This window comes from Cygnus olor, chromosome 5 (assembly GCF_009769625.2).
Source record: "Cygnus olor isolate bCygOlo1 chromosome 5, bCygOlo1.pri.v2, whole genome shotgun sequence".
NCBI lineage: Eukaryota > Metazoa > Chordata > Aves > Anseriformes > Anatidae > Cygnus > Cygnus olor.
In genome coordinates, this window is record NC_049173.1 from 32,040,661 (window position 1) to 32,063,436 (window position 22,776).

Genomic DNA, 22,776 nt, shown 5'->3' on the forward strand with positions numbered 1-22,776 from the left:
GTCGCAGATCATTCATTGCTCTGCAAGATCTTCCTGTGCTGTTTCAGAGGAGGCCTTGTCTCTCCAGTATTCTCTCAGAACAAAAATTTACATTACACAGAATCATAAAATCATTCAGGGTAGGAAAAGACCATTTACTCCAACCTTTAAACTAGTCCTGACAGGTTCACCACTGACCCATGCTACTGAGTTCCACTAGGCCTTCCCTACCCACTCACACCCCACAGCAGAGCATTCTGGAGATGGAGACTTGTCCCCAAGGACAGAGCCCAGCTCCACACCCCAGTCTGGGGGGCGCAGGGCTGGCACCTCCCCAGGCTGAGGCCAGAAACACTTTACCAGATGGGGTCCAGACCAAGCTGAGGAGGTAACAGCCCAGATGCCATCCCCCATGCTCCCGAAGCCTGTATGCTGTCATAATGCATTTCTATGGCGATGCCGTGCCCTCCCCAAGGACCCCTGGAAGCTGACACGCCCAGAGGCAGTGTCCGTCGTGAGCTCTGCCTGCCTGCAGCAACTCTCTGTGCTCTGTGACTGTGAGCAGCCGCAGCAGCAGCAGCAAAGCTCATCCTCATCCTGTTTGCCTTCCTAGGCTTAGGAAGGTGAAGTGGAGCTCCTGCCGCAGGGGGAGGCAGGTTTCAGACCTGGGTTTTGGGACTGGAGATTCAGATGTCGGTCTGCTGCTGAAAGAAGCAGCAATAGCTTTGTTTCCTCTGAAGGCTCAGTACCAAGGCACAGAGGGGACGGTGGAGAAGTGGGGCTGCGTTTTAGTCCTACGCACCAAGTGGAGCACTGGCACCTGAAAGAGAGGGGCAGAGCTGAACTCTAAGCTCTTTCAGGGCAGCCCACCAGTAACTCTTCTGCTCTTCTGCCTTTAGGCTTTGGAGGCGCCTGCCAGCATGGACGGAGCCTTTGTGGGGACATGGAGACCTCACCGCCCACGCGGCCCAGTCATGGCCCAGTTCACCAGCCCTGGGCCCAAGTACTCCATCCCAGGGGCAACAGGTACCGCAACCAAACCCAAGGCGGGCGGCACATTTAGGACATCCCTGCTCAAAACAGCTCAAAAGCCATTCCCCTTTTTGGCAAAGCCTCTGTGCCCTCGAGCACCAACAGCCCCCCAGGCCTGGCAGAGGAAGGCCGATACTTGCCCACGCCCAGGAGAGCACTGCTTTCATACCAGCAAAAGCAATGGCCTGGGCACCATTCCCTGGTAGTGTTCCCATCAGAACTCCAGGAAAGTCAAAACCTCACAGAAGCCATCTTCCTGCTGGCTTGCACTCGGCTTTCCAAGTGTTTGTGGGGTTAAAATCTTGGATAGCAGTTGAATCCCGGGGGTACTCTCGTTATGGCATGCCAACACCGGTGCTCCGAGCAGTTTTTTTGAACCGCTAGGCGCAGGAGGCTTGCTGGCCAGGCATCGGCTGTCTCTATCAGCTGCCTTTGCAATGCAGCTACAAAGCCATTTGTGCTGCCTTGGCTTACTCTTCTGCACCCCAAGGCACTGCATAACTGGCTTGTATTTGTAGTAGTGTTGGAGGAAAAAGGCCCATGGGAGGGGAATTTATGGGGGCTGGCGACTCCAACTGCGCCTCTTCCAGTGCAGCTTGAAGTGTGCAGCCTCCTGGAGGTGTCCTTTGTGTGCTTTGCTTCCTAGGTTTCGTGGGCCACAGTCCCACCAAAAGCCGAGCCCCTGCTTACACCTGCAGAGGGACCAAACCGCCCGTGACAGGCGGCTGCGGTCCAGGTCCCCGATACCTCGTGGAACCTGCCATCACCAGGACGGGGAAGTACGTGCCTCCAGGCACCTACATCCGGGGACTTCCCAAAATAAATACCACGGTCACACCCGGACCGAGTGAGTACCGTCTCTCCAGCTCTTCATGCCGACAAGACCACAACACCTCACTTTTGCCCTGGCCTAGTGGGGGAACAAGTGTGAGCAGCCATAGCTGCCCTCTGAGAAGGACAGCTGCCAAGGACCACCCGCCATGGGCACGAGGGGGCAGAACGCAGAATCCAGAAAGAACGGGGCGCGGGCTCGGGGCTGACAAGAGGGACAGCAGGGCAGGACAAAGCTGCGGGGTGCAGAAACCCCCCCCCTTGGTGCTGCCTGTGTCCTCCAGCACAGGGCAGGAGGAGCTGCCAGAGAGCTGGGAATTTTGCAGCTCTTATGAAGAGCCCCTCCTCGGGATATTGCCTCTGTGGCTGGAGAAAAAGACCAGCACTTGACGGCTTTTCTTCTCTCCCCCTCGGCCCTAGGCGATTACTGCACCGAGGCGTCCAAGAAGCACGTCTTCAAGTGCCCGCCTGTGCAGTCCATGGCCTTCCGGCACGAGGCTGTCCGAGCAGACCACCCTCCAGGTAAGGCGACCCTGGGCAAGGCAGACACTTGCAGCCTGAGCGCGCTGCAGGGACAGCCTGCTGATCGGCCTTGGCAATGGGCCCACTTCCAAAGCTTCCCTCTGACCTGTGGGGCGAGAAGCAGCAGCTTCTCACTCGGGACTCGATCGCCCACCCTCTCTTCCCACTCCTCTTGCAGGCCCCGGCACCTACACCTTACCCAGGCTGATGGGACCCAACACAGCCTACACAACTGCCAGCCCGTGCTACTCCATGAAATGGAAGAGCACACATGATCGCTTCGACGCAGACCTCTCTAAGGTGAGCGATGCTTCCCTTCTTTTCCGCACTGCCTAGTGAACCTCGGCTGCTCTCCTCGTGCCACAAGGGCTCCAAAGCCTGCTGCATCCTTGCTTAGCGCAGGCTTCTGCGCACCGAGAGCAAAGCCAGAGAATCCACGTCTGTGCTCGCAGGGCCACAGAGCTCTCCCACTGTTCCTGCAGGAGAAGAGAGCGCAGGGAGGCTCTGCCTACACCTGCAAGTGCCTCACTTTCCAGCTCTGGCAGTTTCGATGATGCAGAGCTCATCAGAACTAATGGCTACCTGCCTGCCACTCTGGAAAATGCCCCTTTGGAGGGGAACAGGCTGTGCCATCGCTGACATTGTCCCAGGCTTCCCTTCTCTGTTGAGCTAGCGCCACTAGCGTGCAGCCCTCGTGGGGAATCGGGAAGGAGAAACCTGTGAATTTGTACCCAACAAGGTCCCTGGCTCTCTTGCAGACTCCAGGTCCCGCCGCATTCCCAAACATTGAGGTGAATGCCTACAAAAGAAGGGCACCCATGTACACCATGGGAGCCCAAACCAAACTTGGAGGGGACAGAACTGTCAAGCCTGGGCCCGCGGACTACCGCACAGGAAAGGTAAGGCAGCCTGCTCGCCTCTCCTGCTCCATTTTCCAACAAGCAGCCTTCAAGCATCTGCCCCTTCTGCTGAGGTTTCGGAGAACAAACGGGCTTCTCACTGCAGGCACCAGCTGCAGGACAGCAGGCCTGCTCCCTGCCCTTGCCCCAGACCCTAGCAGGGGAAGGGCAGAGGACACGTCTTTTCCCTTCCGCTCCCTCCGCCCTTACACGTGACTTGCTCATCTGTCACAAGCCCTTGCTGGGGACGGAGCTCAGAAGGGACAAGCAGACACGAGAGCGGAGCTTGGGGAAGCCCTGCAGATACACGGGGAGGGGAGGGGAGTCCAGCAAAGGCTGGCTGGAGCCTCAGGTCCTCTGGGCTTGGAGCAAGTTCTGGATCCAGCGCAGGTCCAGCTGAGCTTGCCATGCCAGATGGAACAACTGTCCTTTCAGTCCAGTTTCCTTTTGCAAACAAGAGCTTCTCTTGAAGTGGAATGAGACAAAAAGCAAACAAAAATCAGGAAGGTCGTTCTTTACCTTTCCCACATCTGTGGTGCCGACTGCTTGCCCAAAATGGCAAGAAATGGCAAGCAGGAAGAGCATCAGGGCATTTCCAGTGCTCGGCTAACACAGGAGGTTTTGAAAGAGCATGCCACCAGAACAGGGAGAGTTGGCTAAAGGGTCCCAGGAGTGCACACGGCCGTGGATGAGAAATGCCAAGTGCCCGTAACCACCCTTGTTAGAGCAGCCTGCCATCGCTGCGACAAGTCTGCTCTAGCAGGAAGCTGAAGCGGCACTGCACTGACATCCTGACACGGAGCAGTAAGAGAGAGGCATACAGGGACTGTCTAGGAACAGGGGGAAGTGTGGGACAACAAGAAGGACCCTTAATGAACCCCTTTTTTTTTCCTTTTTTTAAAACTTTTCCCCTTCCAGGTGACGCTGATCAAGCCCCAGGCACCCGAAACCACTTTTGGAATCCGTCACTCCATCTATACAACTCCACTCATAGTGGAATAAAAAAAGGTTCCCCAAAAGACCTTGTTTGTTCTCCTTGAGCTTTGAGGAGGGGAACAGGAAGGAAGGGGTGTGAGTGAGGAAGTTTTCTTTTCTCTCTGTAAGGTTAAAGCCTCAGCAAAAAGAGTGCAAGAGGAGAGCCCTGAAATGCCGAGGGCGTGCAAGACAGCCAGCTCTGCCAGCACCTTTTCACCTGCTTGCCTTCAACCCCACAGGCCTTGCATCCCGATTGCTCCCTTCACCCTGCACCAGGGCCATGCCTCACCTGCAGGCTGCAGTGCTCCTGGCTGAGGAGAGATGCCAGCCCCACAAAGAGCCATCAGAGCTCAACGCTGCGCCGTGACAGCACTCAGGGCCTTCCCCACCCACTCACACCCCACAGCGGAGCATCCTGGAGCTGCACCCTGCAGCTGCTGCAGGGAACTTTATGCCAAGTGTTTACCACCTGCCTCGTAGCTTCTGGCAGAATACGAGACTGCAGCAGGCACCAGAAGCACCGGCACTTCACATGGTGATGCTGCACGTTCACTTCCTACTTTAAACTCCCTTTCTGGTGCAGTTCCCTTCTCCTCTTGGCGGCAGAAGCCAGATCTTGGGTTACAGACATTTCCTTTCCTTCCCCGATGGAGTACCGTGGGGGCTTTTCCCTACACCGTATTGGCATCTACCAACATGGGAACTCTGAATCAGCAGAAGCAACTTGCTGTTCTCAGCATCTTTCTCACCTTTTTGGCCTCTGAAGATAGCACCTAGGTCTGCTGCATAGCAAGACAGTCATAAAGAAAAAGCCACTGCCTGCGAGAACGGGCACGAGAAAGAGGTAAGAGAAAGTACATTGAAGGGGACCAGACCTGTTATTTTTAAAGGCAGCAAATTTTGCACATGCAGAAAAAAGGTTTCTATGATGATTTAGACATTTTGACTGTGAATGACTTTCTGTAACTGTTCCAATACATTTCCTTTTCGTCATTAAAATCAAATCCCCACTGAACTCCACTCCTCCTGTTCTCTGAGTTCACAGGGCTAACCCCAGTGTGCTCAGTGTTGGAAAACAGAAGAACGTACTGCAGTACACCCCCTCCCAAGGGGAAACTGTGATTTACAGTCCCAGTAGCAGCCAGAGAATTGAGATAAACTAGTTTTGATGGCAGCAACCATGCATAGATACAGCTCATAATGCAGCCTGTCCAGCTATGAAGGGTCCATCGAAGACACAGTATTATGACTGACTTTTCTAGTTCTTGTACTGTTCTAGTTCTCCTAGTTCATCAGGGGAAAGGTCAACATCTTCTAACCTCCCAAACAAAAGCAGTTCAGCAGAATGTGCAAAGCACCCGCTCTATATACCACAGAAGGACTTCAGTTTAGTACAAAACTTTATTCATATCAATACTGCAAAACTACAAAAGTGAACACAGAGAATCTGAGCAGGCCTGGAGCCTGTCCCATCCACCAACCTCTGGAACAGCAGCAAGGCCCCAGACAGCTTTATTAACAAACTAGAATATGCAAAACTTTTCAGTTTAACAGCAGTTTTAAGATTTGGCTCTGAAAAGGGGTGTCTGGAAGAAATCCCTCATTTCTGCTTTACAACACTCTTCTCCAATATTGTGACGTGCATAGGCATGGGTGAAAAAATTACCTAATTGGTAGCAAGAAAAAGCCTGGAGTTCTCGAGATAGAAACTACAAAATCAGTAGGTTCCCAGCTCTATACTGCCCCTGCATCCCACAAGGCAGATAAAGAGATCTGGCATGTTCTTTGTGGTCTAGTTAAATAGCTGCAAGCACAGACCAGGCTAAGCCTGAGGTTCTGACAGATGCACATTCTGCAAGAAGCTTGCATACGGGAAGGGCTGGTGTTCCCTAGGTCACCCAAGCTATCCATCACCTCACCCCTGCAAATATTCGACCTTTTCAGGACGTCAGTGTCGCTAACAAAAGCTTCCTCAGTTCAGTGTGACTAGGACTCTCTGGGGACCCCATCATGAGCTGCTCCACAGCGCGCTACACGAGGTGATAACCTCTGTTACCAATCTGTTACTGTTAACAAGCAGATGTGGCAGGCTGGAAGCAGTAACTGCAGCAGGATCTGAAGACCTCTGAAGTTTCCCTGGTGCCTCAGAAAATGGGTGGTAATTCCACCTGGAGGACGAACTGACAACTCTCTAGAAGGGGAAGCAAAGGGAATCAGGGAAGCAAGATCAGATCCAGGGAGGAAGGACAAAGCAAGAAGGCTAATGCCCTGCAGCACTCATGCTGCCCACTGCCAGCACTGAATTTGTCCTCTATGATCCAGAAAGGATCAAAACACTAAATCAGTTTTCTAGATCCTTCCCTTTTCTCTTCCTCGCCTGTGATTTAGAATCTTTGCTCTTTGTTCTCATCTCTTCCACATCCCAAGACAGTAACTTAGCTTTCAGTTTGCTTGTCCCTGGGTTTGCCTGTCTCTGCCCTCCACGCCTGGACAAACTCCGGCTTCCGATCCCCTGTTCTGTCATGGCTTTCAGAAGATGTTCTTGCTTCTTCGCCACCATCTCCTCCCGGCTCCAGATCAGAATATTAAAGCCTGAGAGGAAAAATTAAACATTGTATTTGATGTAGATTTTCTGATGCACAATAACTTAGGCTATGCCACTTAAATGCCAAAAATTCAAAATGTTTTGTCTGTTCTAAGACATTTCCAAGGTAAATAGGATACAAAGATATTTATTGCAGACAATCTCCAAACGCCCATGGAATTTTTCTCTAAGTACGAAATGTAATCAAGTAATTTCTAATCTCATCTGTCACAATTATAAGACACAAACCTATAATCAGTTGCCTTAATCCTATACAGCCTAAGAAAAATTGAGTAATCTTGGCTGTGAAGCCTGGGAAATAAGGTAAGTCAAATAAAGGGAAAGTGCTACAGGCCTAGCCAGAAAAGGCCTTTTTTCCCCCATCCTGTGTTCTGGAACTGTTATATGGCCGGCAGATGGCAGCAGGGCTCAGGGGAGGCTTCTTCCCCTCCGGATCTCATGCTCAGGAATGCTTGAGAGATGACTAGCAACCTGTTTCGTAACTGCAAAAGTGGAAGACTGACAAGAAGGTCTTGACTTCCTTTACAGATGTAGAAAATTATAGGGGACTAGCAGTGAACGGGATCTGGGAAACCACACTCACGACTTGCTTTTAGTCTTGAGAAACAAGCTTACCCTTTCCTGGGTGCTTAGTGTTCCAGGTTCTCTTTACTTACCCATGCCAGAGGCCAGTGTGTCTCCCATAGGGTTAAATTTATTGAGCTGAAAGTGGAAAAACAATAAGAGTCTGTAAGAACATCACTGCTTACATAACAGAGGCGTAAGAGCACCACTGCTTACATAATGGCAACAAACAATCTGGAAAGCAGAATACTCCCTAAAGAGCATCACAGGAAACCCACAGACGACCATAGAACAGCCCCGCTCGAGTCAGCAGCTTTAGCCAGCAGCCACAACCCCACGAGACCGTGAGTCTGTCACAAGTAGAGAGGACGTTCCTATTGTTCTCGTCCCTAAAGCCCATCTCTTGGCTGCAGTTCAACACGCAGAGGTAGTTCTAGTTGCAGTGCCCAACTCACCGAGATGATACCAGATGCGTTTGGGTCATGGAGCTGACAAACCATCTCCCCGGTGTTTCCATCAAATATGTCAACAGTCCGTAGCTCATTCACCGTGTACCCGGGGAACTTCGGGTCTGGGTAGCGACCCGCTACAATGAGGTCGTAGCGAGGATGCCATGTCGCCTAGTCACAGAGCAGAGCGATGGGGAGTTGGAGAGGGGCAGAGCTGATGCTGACACACACCAGACAACCAGCAGCGTGAGCAGCAGTTTGTCCATCCCACCCACAGCCTGAGAAACACGAGCATCCTCAGCGGAATGCTCTGCAAGAGCTGCAGCAGTGTGAATATCCACCCACCACCATCGTATCCTGCCCAGAAATCAGACCATTTCTTTTAAAGCCTGCTGCTAGCACCAAGGGTGATGCTCCTCTCGGACTATACTGGCTTAACTCACCTTAATAGGTGTGAGGTGCTGGAACTGCCGATGTGGGTGTGGGATCAGATGCTGTGGCTTGGTCCAGTCTGAACACGAGTAAACCCTGATTTCATTGCGCTGGTCTGTACTCAGCAGCTTGGCACCATCTGTTGGGCTGAAGTAAGCTAGGAGAGGGGGACAACGAGGCAAACAAGAGATCACAATGCTGTGATTGACAAGAAACACAGAAGTCACATTTCTCTGACTAGAAAAACGTCAACTTGTTTCTTTTTTAAACTAAGAACGTACATGTAGCCATGTGCCCCAACAGAGAAAACTTCACCTGTCTGAAGAAAACTCAAAACTCTTGCAGTAAGCTGAAACCTACAGCACTCGGTTACACAAGAAGAATCACTATTCTCATTTCAGAGTCAGAAACAGACATAGCCAAGAAAGGAACTTGTTCATTCAGATGGGAAGTCACCAGAAAAGATGGAAACAGACACCTGCAGCTCAGACTTCCACAAACTGGTAAAACTGCAGCCAAGAAACAGCCTTGAGTCCCACGCCCTGCTCTTGCCAAAGGGACTGTCCCAATAAATTCAGTTTTCTCATCTCAGCCACTGCTGATGTTTCAACACTAACAAGCACAGTGCCACAGTTTGTACAGCAAGTCTGAGGCCATCTGTAGCTGCCCTATTTCACCTCCCTGCCTCTGGCCACACATTCCCACTGCCTTCCTTGCTTATAAGCACCAGCAAAAGGAAGACAGCTGGCATGCAGGAAAGCTTTTCAGCAAGAGAGCACAAGCATCTTCACTGTTAAACCTGTAAGGCAGTACCTCAGAAAACAATGAGCTCTAACCTGCCTAGGATAAGTCTGTCAAAAAACAGAATTTACGTGTGCTTCCACCATGAACAGCAATTCTGAATAATTTACTCCGAAGGTTAAAAAAAAAATACAGGTTAGCAAGTTATATCAACCTCCTCCTAAAGGACTCAGGTAAAATTCATGTTCAACTTTTGTGTTTAAAAGTTACATGATACTTGAACAATTTGCATCTGGCTGCATTGAGGCTTGCTCCAAAGTGTTTTAATCTCTTAAAAAAACCACAAAGATATACTGGAAGAGAGAATCAACTCATGCTTTTTGGGAAGAAAAGCAACATAGAATCCAAAACTCATGAAAAAAGGAAGAAAAACACGTGGATGGGAGATTCAGCGGATATCTGTGTGACAAAATTCTTATCTCATGAACTTACCTGCATTGACAGGTTTGTCATGAGGAAGCACATGAAGAAAATTATTTTTGTCTTTGATGTTTCTGAGGTCCCAGATTTTGACTGTCTGATCCACAGATGCTGTGGCCAACAGCCACTCACATCGAGAGTTAAACTCCACGTGAGTTACTTTCTTCTTGTGCAATTTCAGCTTCCAAATCTGAAGCAGAGGAAACAAACAAACAAACAAAAAATCACACACACACACAAAAAAAACGACTGGATTAAAAAAATGAAATGAGAATCTACTAGTGCAGAGTAAAGAGGTCATACATTTACAGAGTTAAAAAAATAAAAATAAAAAACCTTCTATGATACACCTACTGGAAACAAGAAAGGAGAAGAATGACCTTGGAACTATTTAATCCTGGGAGAATCTCTGATCCACCAATTTATTACAGCTATAGGAAAGAAAAATACAATCCCTGTTTCATGGAGGGAATTATTAATGTCACTGGTAAGACCTCATGTGGAATACTTCATGCAGTGCCAGTCTTGCAGCTGCAGGAAGATTAAAACAAACTGGAACAGGTACAGAAATGAGCCGCCAACATAATAATAATAAGGAAGGGCCTACATTGTGGAAGATCAGAAAAGCTTGCTTTATCTTAGTAAAAATGACAGGTGATGGGATACAATTGGCTTCTAGAAACGTATCAGAAAAGAAATATAAGGAAAGGACAAATATTTCAATTAAGCAGAACAAATGGATATAAACTGACTATCAATAAATTTATGTTGGATGCCAGAAGATTATTTCTAGTCAAAGGAGTAAAGTTGGCCCACCCAACTTAGGGTATCTCCTAAGTGCAGGAGAGCCCATCAAATTCTTTCAAGAGAAAAAAATAAAGCAAGCAACTAACCTTTAATGCACAAAACTCATGTACTCGTAACTCTGCTCACTAATTTACACAGCTGCTTCTGGCCACAGCTCACCGGGCGGCACGCTTACAGATGTTACCCTTGCAGGCAGGAGAAACGGTAACTCCAGTGTGGCGGTACAGCAGGCTCTTGTAAGCAGGGCCACTCCAAGCCTATTCTCCAACAGGTTTCTGTACTGCTTCAGAGTCTGCCTCTGCCTGCTCTCTCATGTCTAAAAGCAGTAGTAAAATTTATATCCCAATGTTTGTTGAATTACTGTTATGTACTTACTCCACAGTCATGGAAAGGCGTCCATCAAAGCAGTACCTCCCAAATGACTCCTATCAGTGCGCTAAATTTTTGGAAGCATGAAGGTTGCTGGCGGAAGGTATTTAGGTTCTTCAGGTTACCATATAATTACTCTGCCCAGTAACAAATACGTTTAAGAAAAGGGCAGCACATCACACAGTCCCTGTTTGAGAATTGTTACTACTGTGCTGACCAGCGTGCTTGGCAGAAGCGGAGGAAGTCTCAGCACCTAAACAGCGGATAGACTCATCTCCTCAGCTGCAAGGCACTTTTCCACTTCACTGGGCCCCTGTAGTGCAGGAAAGTACATGAGCCATGAAGATTACCGTAAAGGAGATGCTGTAAGGAGCCATACAAACCTCTTCACCAGAAGTGCTGAGCAGAACCACGTTGCCCAAATTATCGCCTGTCACCACAGTGCGGCAGCTTGCAGAAACATCAACGCTGCAGTACCAGCAACTAGAGGGAAAGAGACAAAAATCAGTGCTGCCTCCCACAGGCAGCTGAGCTCTGGTTCACATCTTGTCCCTTTCTGACAAAGGAGACTGCAACAGATTGTAATTGCCGTCTCCTGCCTGATCTGATGGGGTGGCCCTGAACATCAAGAAGGGGGCCGGTTTATCAGCAGTGCTTGCTTTTGGTGACTGAATATGAAACAATTTCCAAGTAATTTGTGAAGTGCTCATTAGATAGAGTGTGACACATGGGGACAGCGGAACATAATAAAGGCTGAAAAGTCCCTTGGAGCCTGCACATGGATACACCTTGGGAAAGATCAGAACACCCATGCAACACTGCCAAACATACAGAAACAGCTTTAAAATAAGGTTTTCCACAACACAGTGAAGCAGCAGTAAAGAAAAGACAAAAGCTTTGGATTGGAAAGTTGCACCTCTAAACCGTCTCAACTTCATGCTCCAAGAAACAAAACTGAGTAGAGACTTATCTGATAAAGACATATTTCTTAACCCCAGCTCTGCTGGGAGGGTAGGGCCAGTGAGAGTAAAACTGGGGTCCTTTGGGAACTTGTAAGGAAAGCTTCGCTTGCAATTTATTGCAAATTATTTTTGAATTCAAGGCAGTGGGAATTAACATGGTAAGCCTGAACACTCCAGAGGGCAGTAAGGTAAACTCAGTAAGCTGAAACTTTGATTCTTCAGGAATGTTTTTTGGCCTTCCTCTGCTGCCTGAGCTGCTGCACACAAAGCGCCCAGAACACAGATCACAATGAAGAGCAGAAAGCACATTCTGCTCTTCTCACCTCACACTTTATACAGCAAAGCTTTGTCAGTACCTGCAAGACAGGAGATGGTGTCACCAGAAATAACAGCAGAAGGTGCATGCAGCGCACTCAGCTACTGCAAAAACCTAGGTGCCCTGGGGCTGCCTAGCTTGTCACCCACCCTGCAGCGCTGGAGCTGGGGCCAGGAGCCTATCTGTGAGCTTCCTCACAGGACCACTTCACACCAAGGATCTCCTAACACTTGCAAAGAAGCAGATGTTAGTGAGCGCGAGCAGAGCCACAGCACTAACCCAGCGCTAAGGGTTAACCATTAACCACAGCATTAAGGAGCAGAGATTCAACCTTGCCCTGCTCCCTCCTCACCAAACATTATGGAGCTCATGGCCACAGTCCGGGGCACGGGAGATCACCTGCACCGCTCTGCCCTCAAGGTCCTGCAGGCTTAGGGTGCCATCCCCTGATGCCACATAAAGCTTCACTGCCTCATAAGGACTGAACTTGATGTCTCCAAGAGAATCTCCCGGCCCTTTCTGGAATACACACAAAGCCAAAAGGCATCAAGGTTAGAGTGGAAAAAAAATCTTAATACAACTCATCTCCTGGAACGCACTGCCGGTTTCCCAAGGCACGATGCTCCGCCTTCTGACAGGGGATGCATATAAGATCTTTCTGATCTGTTTCAGATCTGAGCACGTACATTCTGAGCCTCTAGGTTCAACCCCAACGCTTTGGGCTGCAAACCTCATTAGCAGAACTGCTTCCCTCTGCTGCTGAGGGAAGGACAGGTATACAGGGAACCACCTGGCTCAGACCAGCCTTGGGAGATCAGAAGAAAAACCAGCACCACTGCATGCAGAAGCTACCTAAAATCTCATGACAGCACTGCACCAAGCTTTTCTTACAGAGGCTTCGTTCACCAGTTCACTACAGCCTACTTCCAGTGCCTTACCTAGTCCTTCTCAAGGTATCAGCAGGCAGCACAAGAGCAGTGCCAGGAGAAATTCTACTGCTAGCTACAAGGCACAAGAACCTCAATGTTCTTCCCCATTCCATCTACTGAGGAAACGTGGAAAACATACACAAAGACAGAAAAGAAGGATGCAGACTGGGAGTCCCCAAACTCTGATCTGCACTCCTCTGCTGCTCACAGAGCAAATATTTAATAAAGTCACACGGTACACATTAGCTGTTTAGAGGCCAATGAAGACGAAAAGCCCACCCATAGAGCTTGCCTGTCCTCACAGCAGCGAAGAAAGACTGCGTGTCCTTTCAAATCCAGGCATTACTATGACAGGGATCCACTGGGATACGAGGTCTTCCTGTCCCACCTTGCCTATCTGACCAGTCACCCCAGCACCGCTAGGGCTCACCTTCTGCCTTAAGACAAGACTGCAGCTGGAACAGCCGCTTTGGAAACCAACCATGAAACCTGCTACCAGAAAGAATCAGGTGGAGAAAAGCAAAGAGGAGGCTAACCCCATTTCTCTCACTTACCTACAAGCACTGAAGTAACTAATTGAAGAGGTCAGGCTTCCTCATGAGTCCACAGAATAGTGTGAGAGGGTGATTCTAAACACAGGCAGACAGAGTTGCCTCTAGAGATTCATCTCCTCATTCCTCTGAAGGATCCGAGTCTTAATTTTGATATTTTATATAAGAAGCACCAAAAGTTAGGTGGGACGAACTGGTGTGATCCGTATGACATGTACCACTTAAAGCCAGTGATGTTTGTGGAGAAGGACTGAGGGGACTACAGATTGCTCGGTAAAAGCCATCTGGCAGCGAGCAGCACCGCTACCAGGTCAAGAGGTCAGAAGGTCCCCAGGGCAGAGCTACAGAACACAGAGCTGAGGAAATCCACCCCACACTCCCACATGTCACAGGTAGTAAGCAAGCATCTATGTCCTTCCCCTTAATGAGGAAGAGCTCTCTCCTACCCACCACCCCATTTCAGAGAAAAATAAAAAGGGAGAGTGAGCCTCCTCAGAAGGGAGAGGACTTTTGAAATTTAGAGGGTAAAGGAGGTCTACGTGGAGAAGAAGCCCAGCTCCCACATATTAGAGACCAGCATCTCTCTCTCTCTCTCTGTAGTGCTCCTGCCAGCAGGACACAGAGGCCCAAAACATTGCTGTATTTCTTACTCCCAGTCCTCGGAGATGGTGAAGACCCGGAAAGTATTGCCATTAAAATCCTGCAGGGTGGTAGTGCCGGCAACTGACGAAGTGTACAGCTGGCTAGGGTTAAAAGGGTTAAACTTCATTCCTGTGATGGCCCCTCCAGCTCCCATCTACAAGGAAGGGGATGAACAAAAGAAAAATCCACTGAGTGATGGGGAAGGAGGAAAGCGTGTTCTCTAAGTCTGCATTCTCTGCTACGTTCTTAACAGCAACAGCGAAACACACCACAGCCCTCCAGGAGACAAAGACAACCATGCCTTCCCACATGACAGTTGTCTAGGCAGCTGCCCTCCCAGAGAATAGAACTGCAACTCCGCCAGTCCCCCAGCAACGTGCTCCTTGGCTGACATCACACTATTAACAAAAAAGAAATACAACCCTGGAATTTTTGGAGGATAGAATTCCTTCCAGTGCACACCTATGTTAATTTAGGAAGGGACAAAAGAGTCTTTTAAAGTCCCTGTAGGAATGCCAATGGCTGAATGTACTATGGGGCATGCTAGCTATACAAACCACTCATTCTAGCTTAGTTTTTTACTTCAGATGAAGGAACTTTGTTTCTCTCCATTCAAAGATGTTTCTTCATCTGACACAGAATAAAAGGTGAGCAGAGAAAGATCAAGACCTAAACCAGACAGACCCTCTCTGCCTATTTGCTTTTGGCATCCCTTTAAAATAAATGTTTTGCCAGTTGCTGAATTTGTTTTCCCACTGAACACACATCAAGTACAGTTTCATTATGAATTTACTCAACAAGCCTCTGTTCTCCCTAGTGCTAGAACAATCTGGAACTGAGGAATGACATGCTGCTGCATCTCAGTCCTGCCCCATGGCTGGCTACTCTGCAGCCCAAGGCCTTCACGTGTTTCTCACAACAGATCTCAGTTTTGACCTGCAAATATTTGGCGGTGCTCCAGTTTTCCCCTCCTACCCATTCCACACACCCAGAGACTTACCCCTTTTATAAAGCAGGTTTTAGTAAGTACTTCGTAGTCCCACAGAATGATGTCTCCACCTTTGGAACCAACAGCTACAGTACTTGGGTGTGTTGGATGCCACTCCAGGCATGTCACTCTCCTGTCAAAGGGACTTGCTGTTCGGAAGAGGCGGTAGGAGGTCAGAGAACGCAGAAAGGGCAGCTGGAGACACTGTTACAAAGATAAAAGATAATTATGACTTTTGCAGGGATCCCTGAGTATCTCTGAATGAGGAGTGCTAAGAATTTCTAATCACCACCAGTTGTAGGACATTCACAGCAAAGGCTAAACTCCTCTGTGCAAAGAGTACATGCTGTGCCCAAGGGAAACAATCTGGACCACGCAAATCCACATCAACCACAGAACTCAGAAAGCAACAGAGAACTGAGAGATACCATGCTTTAAATGACGTACAGGGAGCTAAGCCTCTTGGGCTGAGCTAAGAAGGCAGGATAACTAATATTAACGAGGGAGGATAACACGTCTCCCTGTCAGAAATAAGACCTTGATGACTATGTCATTACTGTGCATCCAGAATGTTACACTTCACCTACAGCTACAATGTTATAGGCCTCCATCCAAATTGCTTGCAGCTTAACAATACAGCACAAAAAGAAAAAAAGAGTTAGGACATCGAACAGGTCATGAAGGAGGAACTCCTCACCTGCCTGAGCTGTGCCCGGATGGAGCCTCCCAGCATGTTCTGGTAGACATAATGAACAATGCTGCACCGCCGCTCCAGCTGATGGAAAAGGGCTCCGGTGTTTCTCGTCACAGACCCACCTCCACTCCGACCTGCCAGAGAGGAAAAGAGTAAAACTTACTGGGAGCCAATGCCGGTCATGCTCACTCACTAAACAACACGGGAAGACGTCTGCATTTGCTGCTAAATCCACGAAAAGCTTCAGCCACAAGTGAAAAGACTAAATGACTCTTACACGTCTAAGGTGCAAGCAGCCTTTGCAACTGTGGAGCCCAGTGCTTCCCATAGGCTGCCAAACTTTTGCGTATGCTTCCTCATGATAAAACTTCCTTCTCCTAGCCAAAGATTTAGCAAAAAGACAGCACGAGAGAGAGGACTAAAGCAAACTCTCAGGTGGTGCATCTCTTGGACAGTATACAGCTTGAATGGTTCATACCCAAAATATACTGAGGCCATCCAAAGCCCCAACAACTTGGCAATATGCAGTGGGGCGGGGGCGAGCCCCTGTGTACAGGGGAAAGAAGGTCAGACTTGTGAAGAGCAGAAATGTTACACCTGAAATTTCCCCAAGTGTAGCAACAGGAGTTCCCACACAGTTCCTGAAATGCCTGCTTGTGAATGAGAATATTCTATCTGCTTGTGCTGTAGCCCATACAGTCTGCCTACAGCACTGTGAGGTTTGTTTTTGATAATAGACTTGCTGACGCCTCATCGCCTGAAAACCTTTCTGTTCAGGGTGATTTTTGCTGAGAGCACAGCATGCTTCTACATTTTGTTCATGTTCCAAGTTTTATCTTCAGGGACCTTTAGATAAAAACAAGACCTGTTCGCAGTCCCATGTCTATGATCTAATCATCCCCATGGCAATAGACTGTAACACCTCAGTAGATCTAGATGTCAAATGAGAAAGATGCCTTTCTTAAGAAACAAAAATGCTACTTTTATTTCAGGATACTAATGAAAAAACAGAAGACCAAAAACATAAGGATCATTCTGTGTGATTAGAACCTAAACAAAATCTTCCTTTAATGCAAGCCTGAAGCCTAGAAACTAAACTTCTTTATTCACATGCCAACATAGTGCTAACACTTGCCACACCTTTTGAAGTGGGCGTACAAGGATTTATATTTTAATTCCTTTTTTCCTCTTTTTTTCTTTTTTTTTTCCTCCACAGAAGAATTAGCATCCACAGTTCCTTCTTCAGAAGTGGGCATATTTTTTCAGATTGAGTTTGGTTACAAAGGATAATTTACTAAGAAAAAACTTCAGGCCTTGTTAGAATCTGCTGTAGGAAACACTTAAAAAGGGATTTCAACTGCAAGAAACTGGACCTGTCCTATATAATTTAGAAGAAAAAATATTTTTTTCCAAAATATATTAAAATCAATATATAAAACAGTAACAAAGTATTACAATTTTCTCTGGGGGTTTGGAAGTTTTTCTCACAAAATATGTAAAAAGAACAGAAAAGCTCAAATGCAAAGGTCTTGGTCTTTTTAAGAAAGGTCTTAGTGAAAAATATGATTGGTCTCTTTTTCCTCAAAATACTAACTACATCCAACTCCTTCTGAAACTTAGGGGAACTACAGGTGCTCTCCGAATCGGAAAATCAGGCCGTGAAGTTACAATGAAAACCACATAGATAAGTTAACTAGAGAAGATGCTTTAACTATCCACAATTACGTACATAACACCTTTCCAACAAGAGTATTTTGCCTCCATGACCACTGTTCACACTGCCAACTGATCCAAATTTTATAACTCCCACTTAAATTTAGGAAAAGTTAGAATATGCACAGATCAGGTGGAAATGCCAGTTTAGACTGCATGCTGTAGGATACCAACCTTACAGCTACGAAACTGCATTAAGAATTGCATGGAAGAAAAAATGATTCATTACCAAGGCTGTCTGTCCTACAGTAAAGCAGATATCTGGTAATTCAGGAATTCCACAGAACTCTCCAATGTGCTGTGATGGCATTATCAGTGGGCAGGCTTCTACCAAGGGGTACAGAGTCTCAAAAATGAAGGACAGACGTGCACAGACACACTTTCACTACACAGATAATTGGAGGCTGCACTACCCTGATACATGTCTGTGTATCACTTGAATATGTAACAGTCATCTGAACATGACTCTTGGCATTCTCCCTCTTCAACTAGTTGATGCCTGTGATTTGGGGTAAATCTGGCTGGGAGAAACAGTAAAAAAGCATTACCGATTTTTTCTAGGGGTTTGGATGTTTTTCTCAGAAACAATTTCTTTGCTAGTGGTTCGTTCTCTAGTTCCTTGTAGTCCAGTTTCCTTTTCCCAGACGATTGTGTCTCTTCTGACCAATGCTCATGTGCCCTCTCATGCTTCTTGTCCTTTGGCTGATTTACTGGAGCCATTCTGTCTGACCACTGGAAGCAAATAAAGCACGGAAGGTAAGACTGTCACAGACTTTTAACCAGACGACAGAGAGGAAAACTGGAGTGAAATTTATCCCAGTGGCCTGGAAGTAGTGATTATACCTGTAGCCTCTTTCATCAGCATGACAGTAGCTTTTTGTTGTGCTCTGCTGGAGAGGGGAACAGGTTCAATAAACTCTTCTTTGTTCCCATATGAAAATGAGTGTATCCTGAAGCACTAGGGTATGTTTTGACAGATGTGCTTCTACAGAAATTTTAAGCTTAAAACCCACAGATCTGCATAAAGCACATCTGTGCAACCACATAATACCCTAACTGTTCCTGCAGCAGCTCACACTGAGCTCTTCAGATTCAGCTAAGGAAAAGGTCTGAGCTGTTACGGAGACGGCCAAGGCTGACTGCTTTCCCACCGAGCTTGTTCAGAGGACGCTTCCTACGGAACGGCCACCACCTGATATTTGGGCCGGGCTCCTCCGCTGCGCGGCAAACACGCTCCGACTGTTTTTCACCCCGGCGGCTCGCGTTTGGGCCCCCCCCCACGCGGGCTGGCACGGCGCGGGGCTGCCCCAGCTCTCCGCCTCCTCCTCCCGGCCGGCGGGCGCCGCATCCCCGGGGGCTCCCCGGGGAAGAGCCTGCTCCGGGCCGGTCCCCCGCCGACGCCGAGCTTATTTAGGGACCAGCCGTGAACGGCCGCGGGCGGTGCGGGGCCCGAGCCTCCCCACACGGCGCCCTCCCCGGGCCCCGGCCGTGCCGCCCCGCTCTCACCTGCGCTCCGCCGGCCTCCGCAGCCCCGGCGCGGCCCAGGACGGCGGGCGGCAGCCGGCCCCTCCCCGGAGCTTTCATAACCGGGGCGGGGAGGAGCGGGGGGGGCAGCGGCTGCCGGCCCCGGGAGCGGCGCCGAGCCCTGAGGCGGCCTCGGCAGGGCCCCGCCGCCATCTCGCAGCCCCGGCCGTCAGCGCCGCCGGGCCCGCGGCCGGCCCCAAGCGCGGGGAGAGAGCCTCCGAGGCGGCCTTGGGGGGGTTAACGTCGTCTTCTTCGGGACTTGTGCTCCTAGAGATGGGATTAGTTTCTGCGGCGCCAAACGGGGTTATTAAAGCTGCGCGGGGAGGGCCCAAAATAGACCAACGGAACAGCGCCCGAAAAAAGAAGAGATACTATTTAAAAACACGACTTTCACAGCAAGATGCACCTGGTGTCGAGCTGTGGTAGAGCTCAACAGAAAAACATGCGCTTTAAAGCTGGGGAAAAAGTCACGTCTGGATCACCTCAGAGACTGCCAGACCTTACCCTGGGCAGCACAGGAGAGAAACAAAGACAGTCCCCAGCTGGAGGTACACACACCTCCCTCCCTCTCCATCCAGGAGGGAGGCTGCTGCCTGTCTTGCCTCCAGAGCAGCAGGCATCCCATGCTTCAGGTCCCCATCAATATTCAGAGTAATAACGTCCTGTCATCCACACAGCTGGCTGCGAACACAGGTCCTAAAATATCTCTGTGTAACCATTCCTGCAGTTGTAGGTGTGTTGTTTTTTTTGGGGGGGGACAGGGGGTTCTACTCAAGTTACCTATACATTTTCTCACATATTAGGAAACGAACTGAAAAACTACTAGGAGAAGCTATAAAAAGCCAAACTCCAGACCTTTCTGCTGCACTGCAACAATGTTGTATTAGTTGCTAGCATCCTAAAACTGAGTATCAGAATGACCTGAAAAAAAAATCATAACTGCTGACAGACGTCAGTTTTGACATGTTGACAGACGTCAGACATTTTTGAACATGTATGCCAACCTGACCATAGTCTTACCAAGCACTTCTGTAATACACAGCATTCTTCTGAGAATTGTATCCATTAACAAAAAATAGCAATAGCAATAACTGAAAGTAGTATTTACCTGCTTTCCTCAGAAGCCTTGAAGGCTTGATTTCTGGGAAGGGAAATTACTATAGAAAAATAGCCTCCTTGTCTTGACAATGATCAACGGTTTCGTCTACAGGTCTGCACAAGTCATCGTCATCAGAGGCAGAAGCTGTGGAGGTCATTAGGAATCACCAACAAATCACCAATTAAAGGACATAAATCTTAACAACCTCTGTTTTTCACATACAGTAAAAGGTGTACATTTCTAAGTCTGTAACTGAAGACAAATGCCCCGATACCAACTTTCTTCAAGCAGATTGAAAGACTTGTATTGCTTTCAATGATCTATGTCTTAATCCCAAAGTAAACTCCAATGGTGTCATCTAGGTTACCTCCAGCAATGTTGTGTACTTCCTGTCCCCATTCCTTTCATCTTCCAGCGTTTGCTTCCCTGCACAGAGGGCATGCACAGCAACCTACGGGTTTCCTCATTGCGCTGTCATGGTTAGCATTTTCTATCAATTACTAACACCACGTTTGCTTTCTCTCTCAAGAGTCACCAGATTATTTTTGTAATTGTTATTCACTAAGGACAAGAATAGCAGATCACAAATCATGCACAGCAGAAAGGCTATTGGCATAGGGTGCCGCCGATTAGTACTGGTATGCCAGTACTAAGCAGACGTGGTACAAAGCAGGCCAGAGAAAGAGTAATTTGAAAATAATATTCTGATATGTATTTACAGGCTCACACTCTTCAAACTAATGTATGCAGCAAAGTCAAAGGAGTATAAATATGCATGGGCTGGATATTAGGCTTGTTTTTACAATGCCTTCTGTCTGATGTACGCTCTTGTTGAGGTTCCACCTTAGTTATAGATCACAGTTCTCTATTAGAGAATGAAGCTGTCTTGTTGCTGGGTCTGGTAAAGCTATATTCTGACTAAGACCGTCAACTTCATGGTATTTGTAATACTAGTTGGTATTTTGCCTCCTTGTTGCCAGGACCTTTTTCCAAAGCGTGAATGTTTTTGGCTACTTTAGTCTGACTACTGATGTAAAGAGTACCATTACAGCAACTTGAGTTTTGCCTGCAGATGCAAGCAAGACTTATATTCTGCTAAAAGGTAGGAAAAATTTTTCAATCCCCAAGAGATAAGAGTAAATATGCTATCTAACCTCCTTCTATCCCATGACCTTTACTAGGCTGCCCTGCATCAGGAAAAAGAGCAGTATTGCTATTCTAATGATCTTGTTTACCTGAGCACTCAATTTTCCCTAAGCAATTCCAGTCTTAGAGGAAAGGAGTGAAACAGCCATGTTACGTAGTAGCCTCGCCACTTAGTCTGTACTGGGGACAGCCAGATCCGAAATGGAAGGCATCTCAGATGCTCAATGCATGGAGTATCAGTATCAAAATCTGCATAACATAAGGCAAACTCTGGATAAAGAATATTAATGAATTACAGGTTTTTGCTTTCCCCTACCTCATTAATGTATGTAAATTCGATAATAGCATTAAAATCTCGTATTTGATTTAGAGAATCTCTATGCCAAAGAATTGGCACTGGTTTTGTTCATTTTTTTCAGGGGTGGTTTCTTATTTTTAAAAGAAAAAAATATTATTTTAGTAAGATAAAAAGTTAATGCTTATATTCTCAGTGATAATTAACTTCTAGGGTAAGATAAATGTCTTGAGTCACTTTTTGAAAGTACACTCACCGTTGTACCACATCCAGTGACATATCATGGGAATCTACACAGGGGAAAGTGAACTGAGGATTGGCCCCAGGGCAAAATAAGTGGAACGGTTTCTAAGATCTCCTTTCTAATAGGAATTCATAGTCTCTGAAGGTCCACTGTAGAGGTACTTTTCTACCTCCTATAAAACTTGGGGCAGTTGTAAAGAGAGAAAGCATCCCTGGACTGCTCCAGAGAAGCAGGAGCACAGATTTACGGCATGTTCTTTCCTCTCTCCCTCCTGTAAGGCTCTCAAACTTTCCTCTCTCCACTGATTGCATAAACGTCACGGCAAACTCACAGTTGGTCCTTGGAGGTGGGTCCCAAGTCTCTTGGAAGCAGTCAAGAGGAGAGGGGCCAGCGAGGCCTCCAGGCGCTCCTCTACACGCTCTGTCCCAGCGTCATGGCAAACCACACCCGAGGCCTGGCGCTAGAAATGGAAACTCTGGCACACAAACCTCCTGGTACTTCGAAAAAGCTGGCTTCAACCAAGCGACTCTGAAAAGATGAGGTCTGGGTTATTCAGGAAAAGGTTTCCAGAGGAGAGAGCGAACGGACTGAGTCAGCTCTGAGGGAGTGAGCCAAAAGGCCACCACGCTGAGCTGCGGTGAGGCTGCTCCCCAACCCCAGGAGAGCGACCTCAGAACCGGGGAACAGGGGCTCTAGGTGGGCACAGGCCAGCTGCAGCTCACAGTAACTAATTAACTGAACCACAGCCCTGCAGACAGGACAGGAGCCCAGCTCCCTGAGCGCCGGACAGGCGGCTCCTCACAGGGCTGCCTCCCCCCTCAGGCGCCCGCCATGCCGAGGGGCAACCCCGCTGGGCGACCCCCAAGTGTTTTAAGCGACACCCCACAAAACGCAGGGCTACCCCGAGCCCCTGCCCGTGACGGGACAGCGGGAGATCCAGCACTGCTCCCCCGCCCCGGCCCCACCTGCCCGCACGGTCCCGTTAATT

The 22,776-nt window shown here is 48.3% G+C and overlaps 2 protein-coding genes across 7 annotated transcripts; one reads left to right on the forward strand and one right to left on the reverse strand.

The window, feature by feature from the left end:
* Nucleotides 1–435: 435 nt before the first annotated feature.
* ODF3 (outer dense fiber of sperm tails 3) lies at nucleotides 436–4,265 on the forward strand. Its single transcript, XM_040558005.1, has 7 exons — nucleotides 436–513; nucleotides 879–1,005; nucleotides 1,658–1,858; nucleotides 2,263–2,364; nucleotides 2,543–2,664; nucleotides 3,123–3,263; nucleotides 4,182–4,265. Exons 1-7 carry the CDS (start codon nucleotides 436–438, stop codon nucleotides 4,263–4,265), a joined length of 855 nt encoding a protein of 284 aa, XP_040413939.1.
* Nucleotides 4,266–5,627: 1,362 nt separating this feature from the next.
* On the reverse strand, nucleotides 5,628–22,774 carry DDB2 (damage specific DNA binding protein 2). Of its 6 annotated transcripts, XM_040560052.1 has the most exons (14): nucleotides 22,754–22,774; nucleotides 22,120–22,316; nucleotides 21,339–21,498; nucleotides 20,113–20,247; nucleotides 18,029–18,212; nucleotides 15,771–15,901; nucleotides 15,086–15,277; nucleotides 12,316–12,482; nucleotides 11,069–11,168; nucleotides 9,522–9,699; nucleotides 8,300–8,445; nucleotides 7,863–8,027; nucleotides 7,500–7,545; nucleotides 5,628–6,830 (listed from the first exon to the last, which is right to left on the reverse strand). In XM_040560052.1, the coding sequence occupies exons 5-14, from the start codon at nucleotides 18,198–18,200 to the stop codon at nucleotides 6,580–6,582; spliced, it is 1,548 nt and encodes a 515-aa protein (XP_040415986.1). In that variant the 5' UTR covers nucleotides 18,201–18,212; nucleotides 20,113–20,247; nucleotides 21,339–21,498; nucleotides 22,120–22,316; nucleotides 22,754–22,774; the 3' UTR covers nucleotides 5,628–6,579. The 6 variants fall into 6 exon arrangements, with proteins under 6 accessions (XP_040415986.1, XP_040415987.1, XP_040415988.1 ...); XM_040560053.1 differs by lacking the exons at nucleotides 21,339–21,498; nucleotides 22,754–22,774 and having other exon boundaries at nucleotides 22,120–22,701; XM_040560054.1 differs by lacking the exons at nucleotides 20,113–20,247; nucleotides 21,339–21,498; nucleotides 22,754–22,774 and having other exon boundaries at nucleotides 22,120–22,702.
* Between the last annotated feature and the right edge of the window lie 2 nt (nucleotides 22,775–22,776).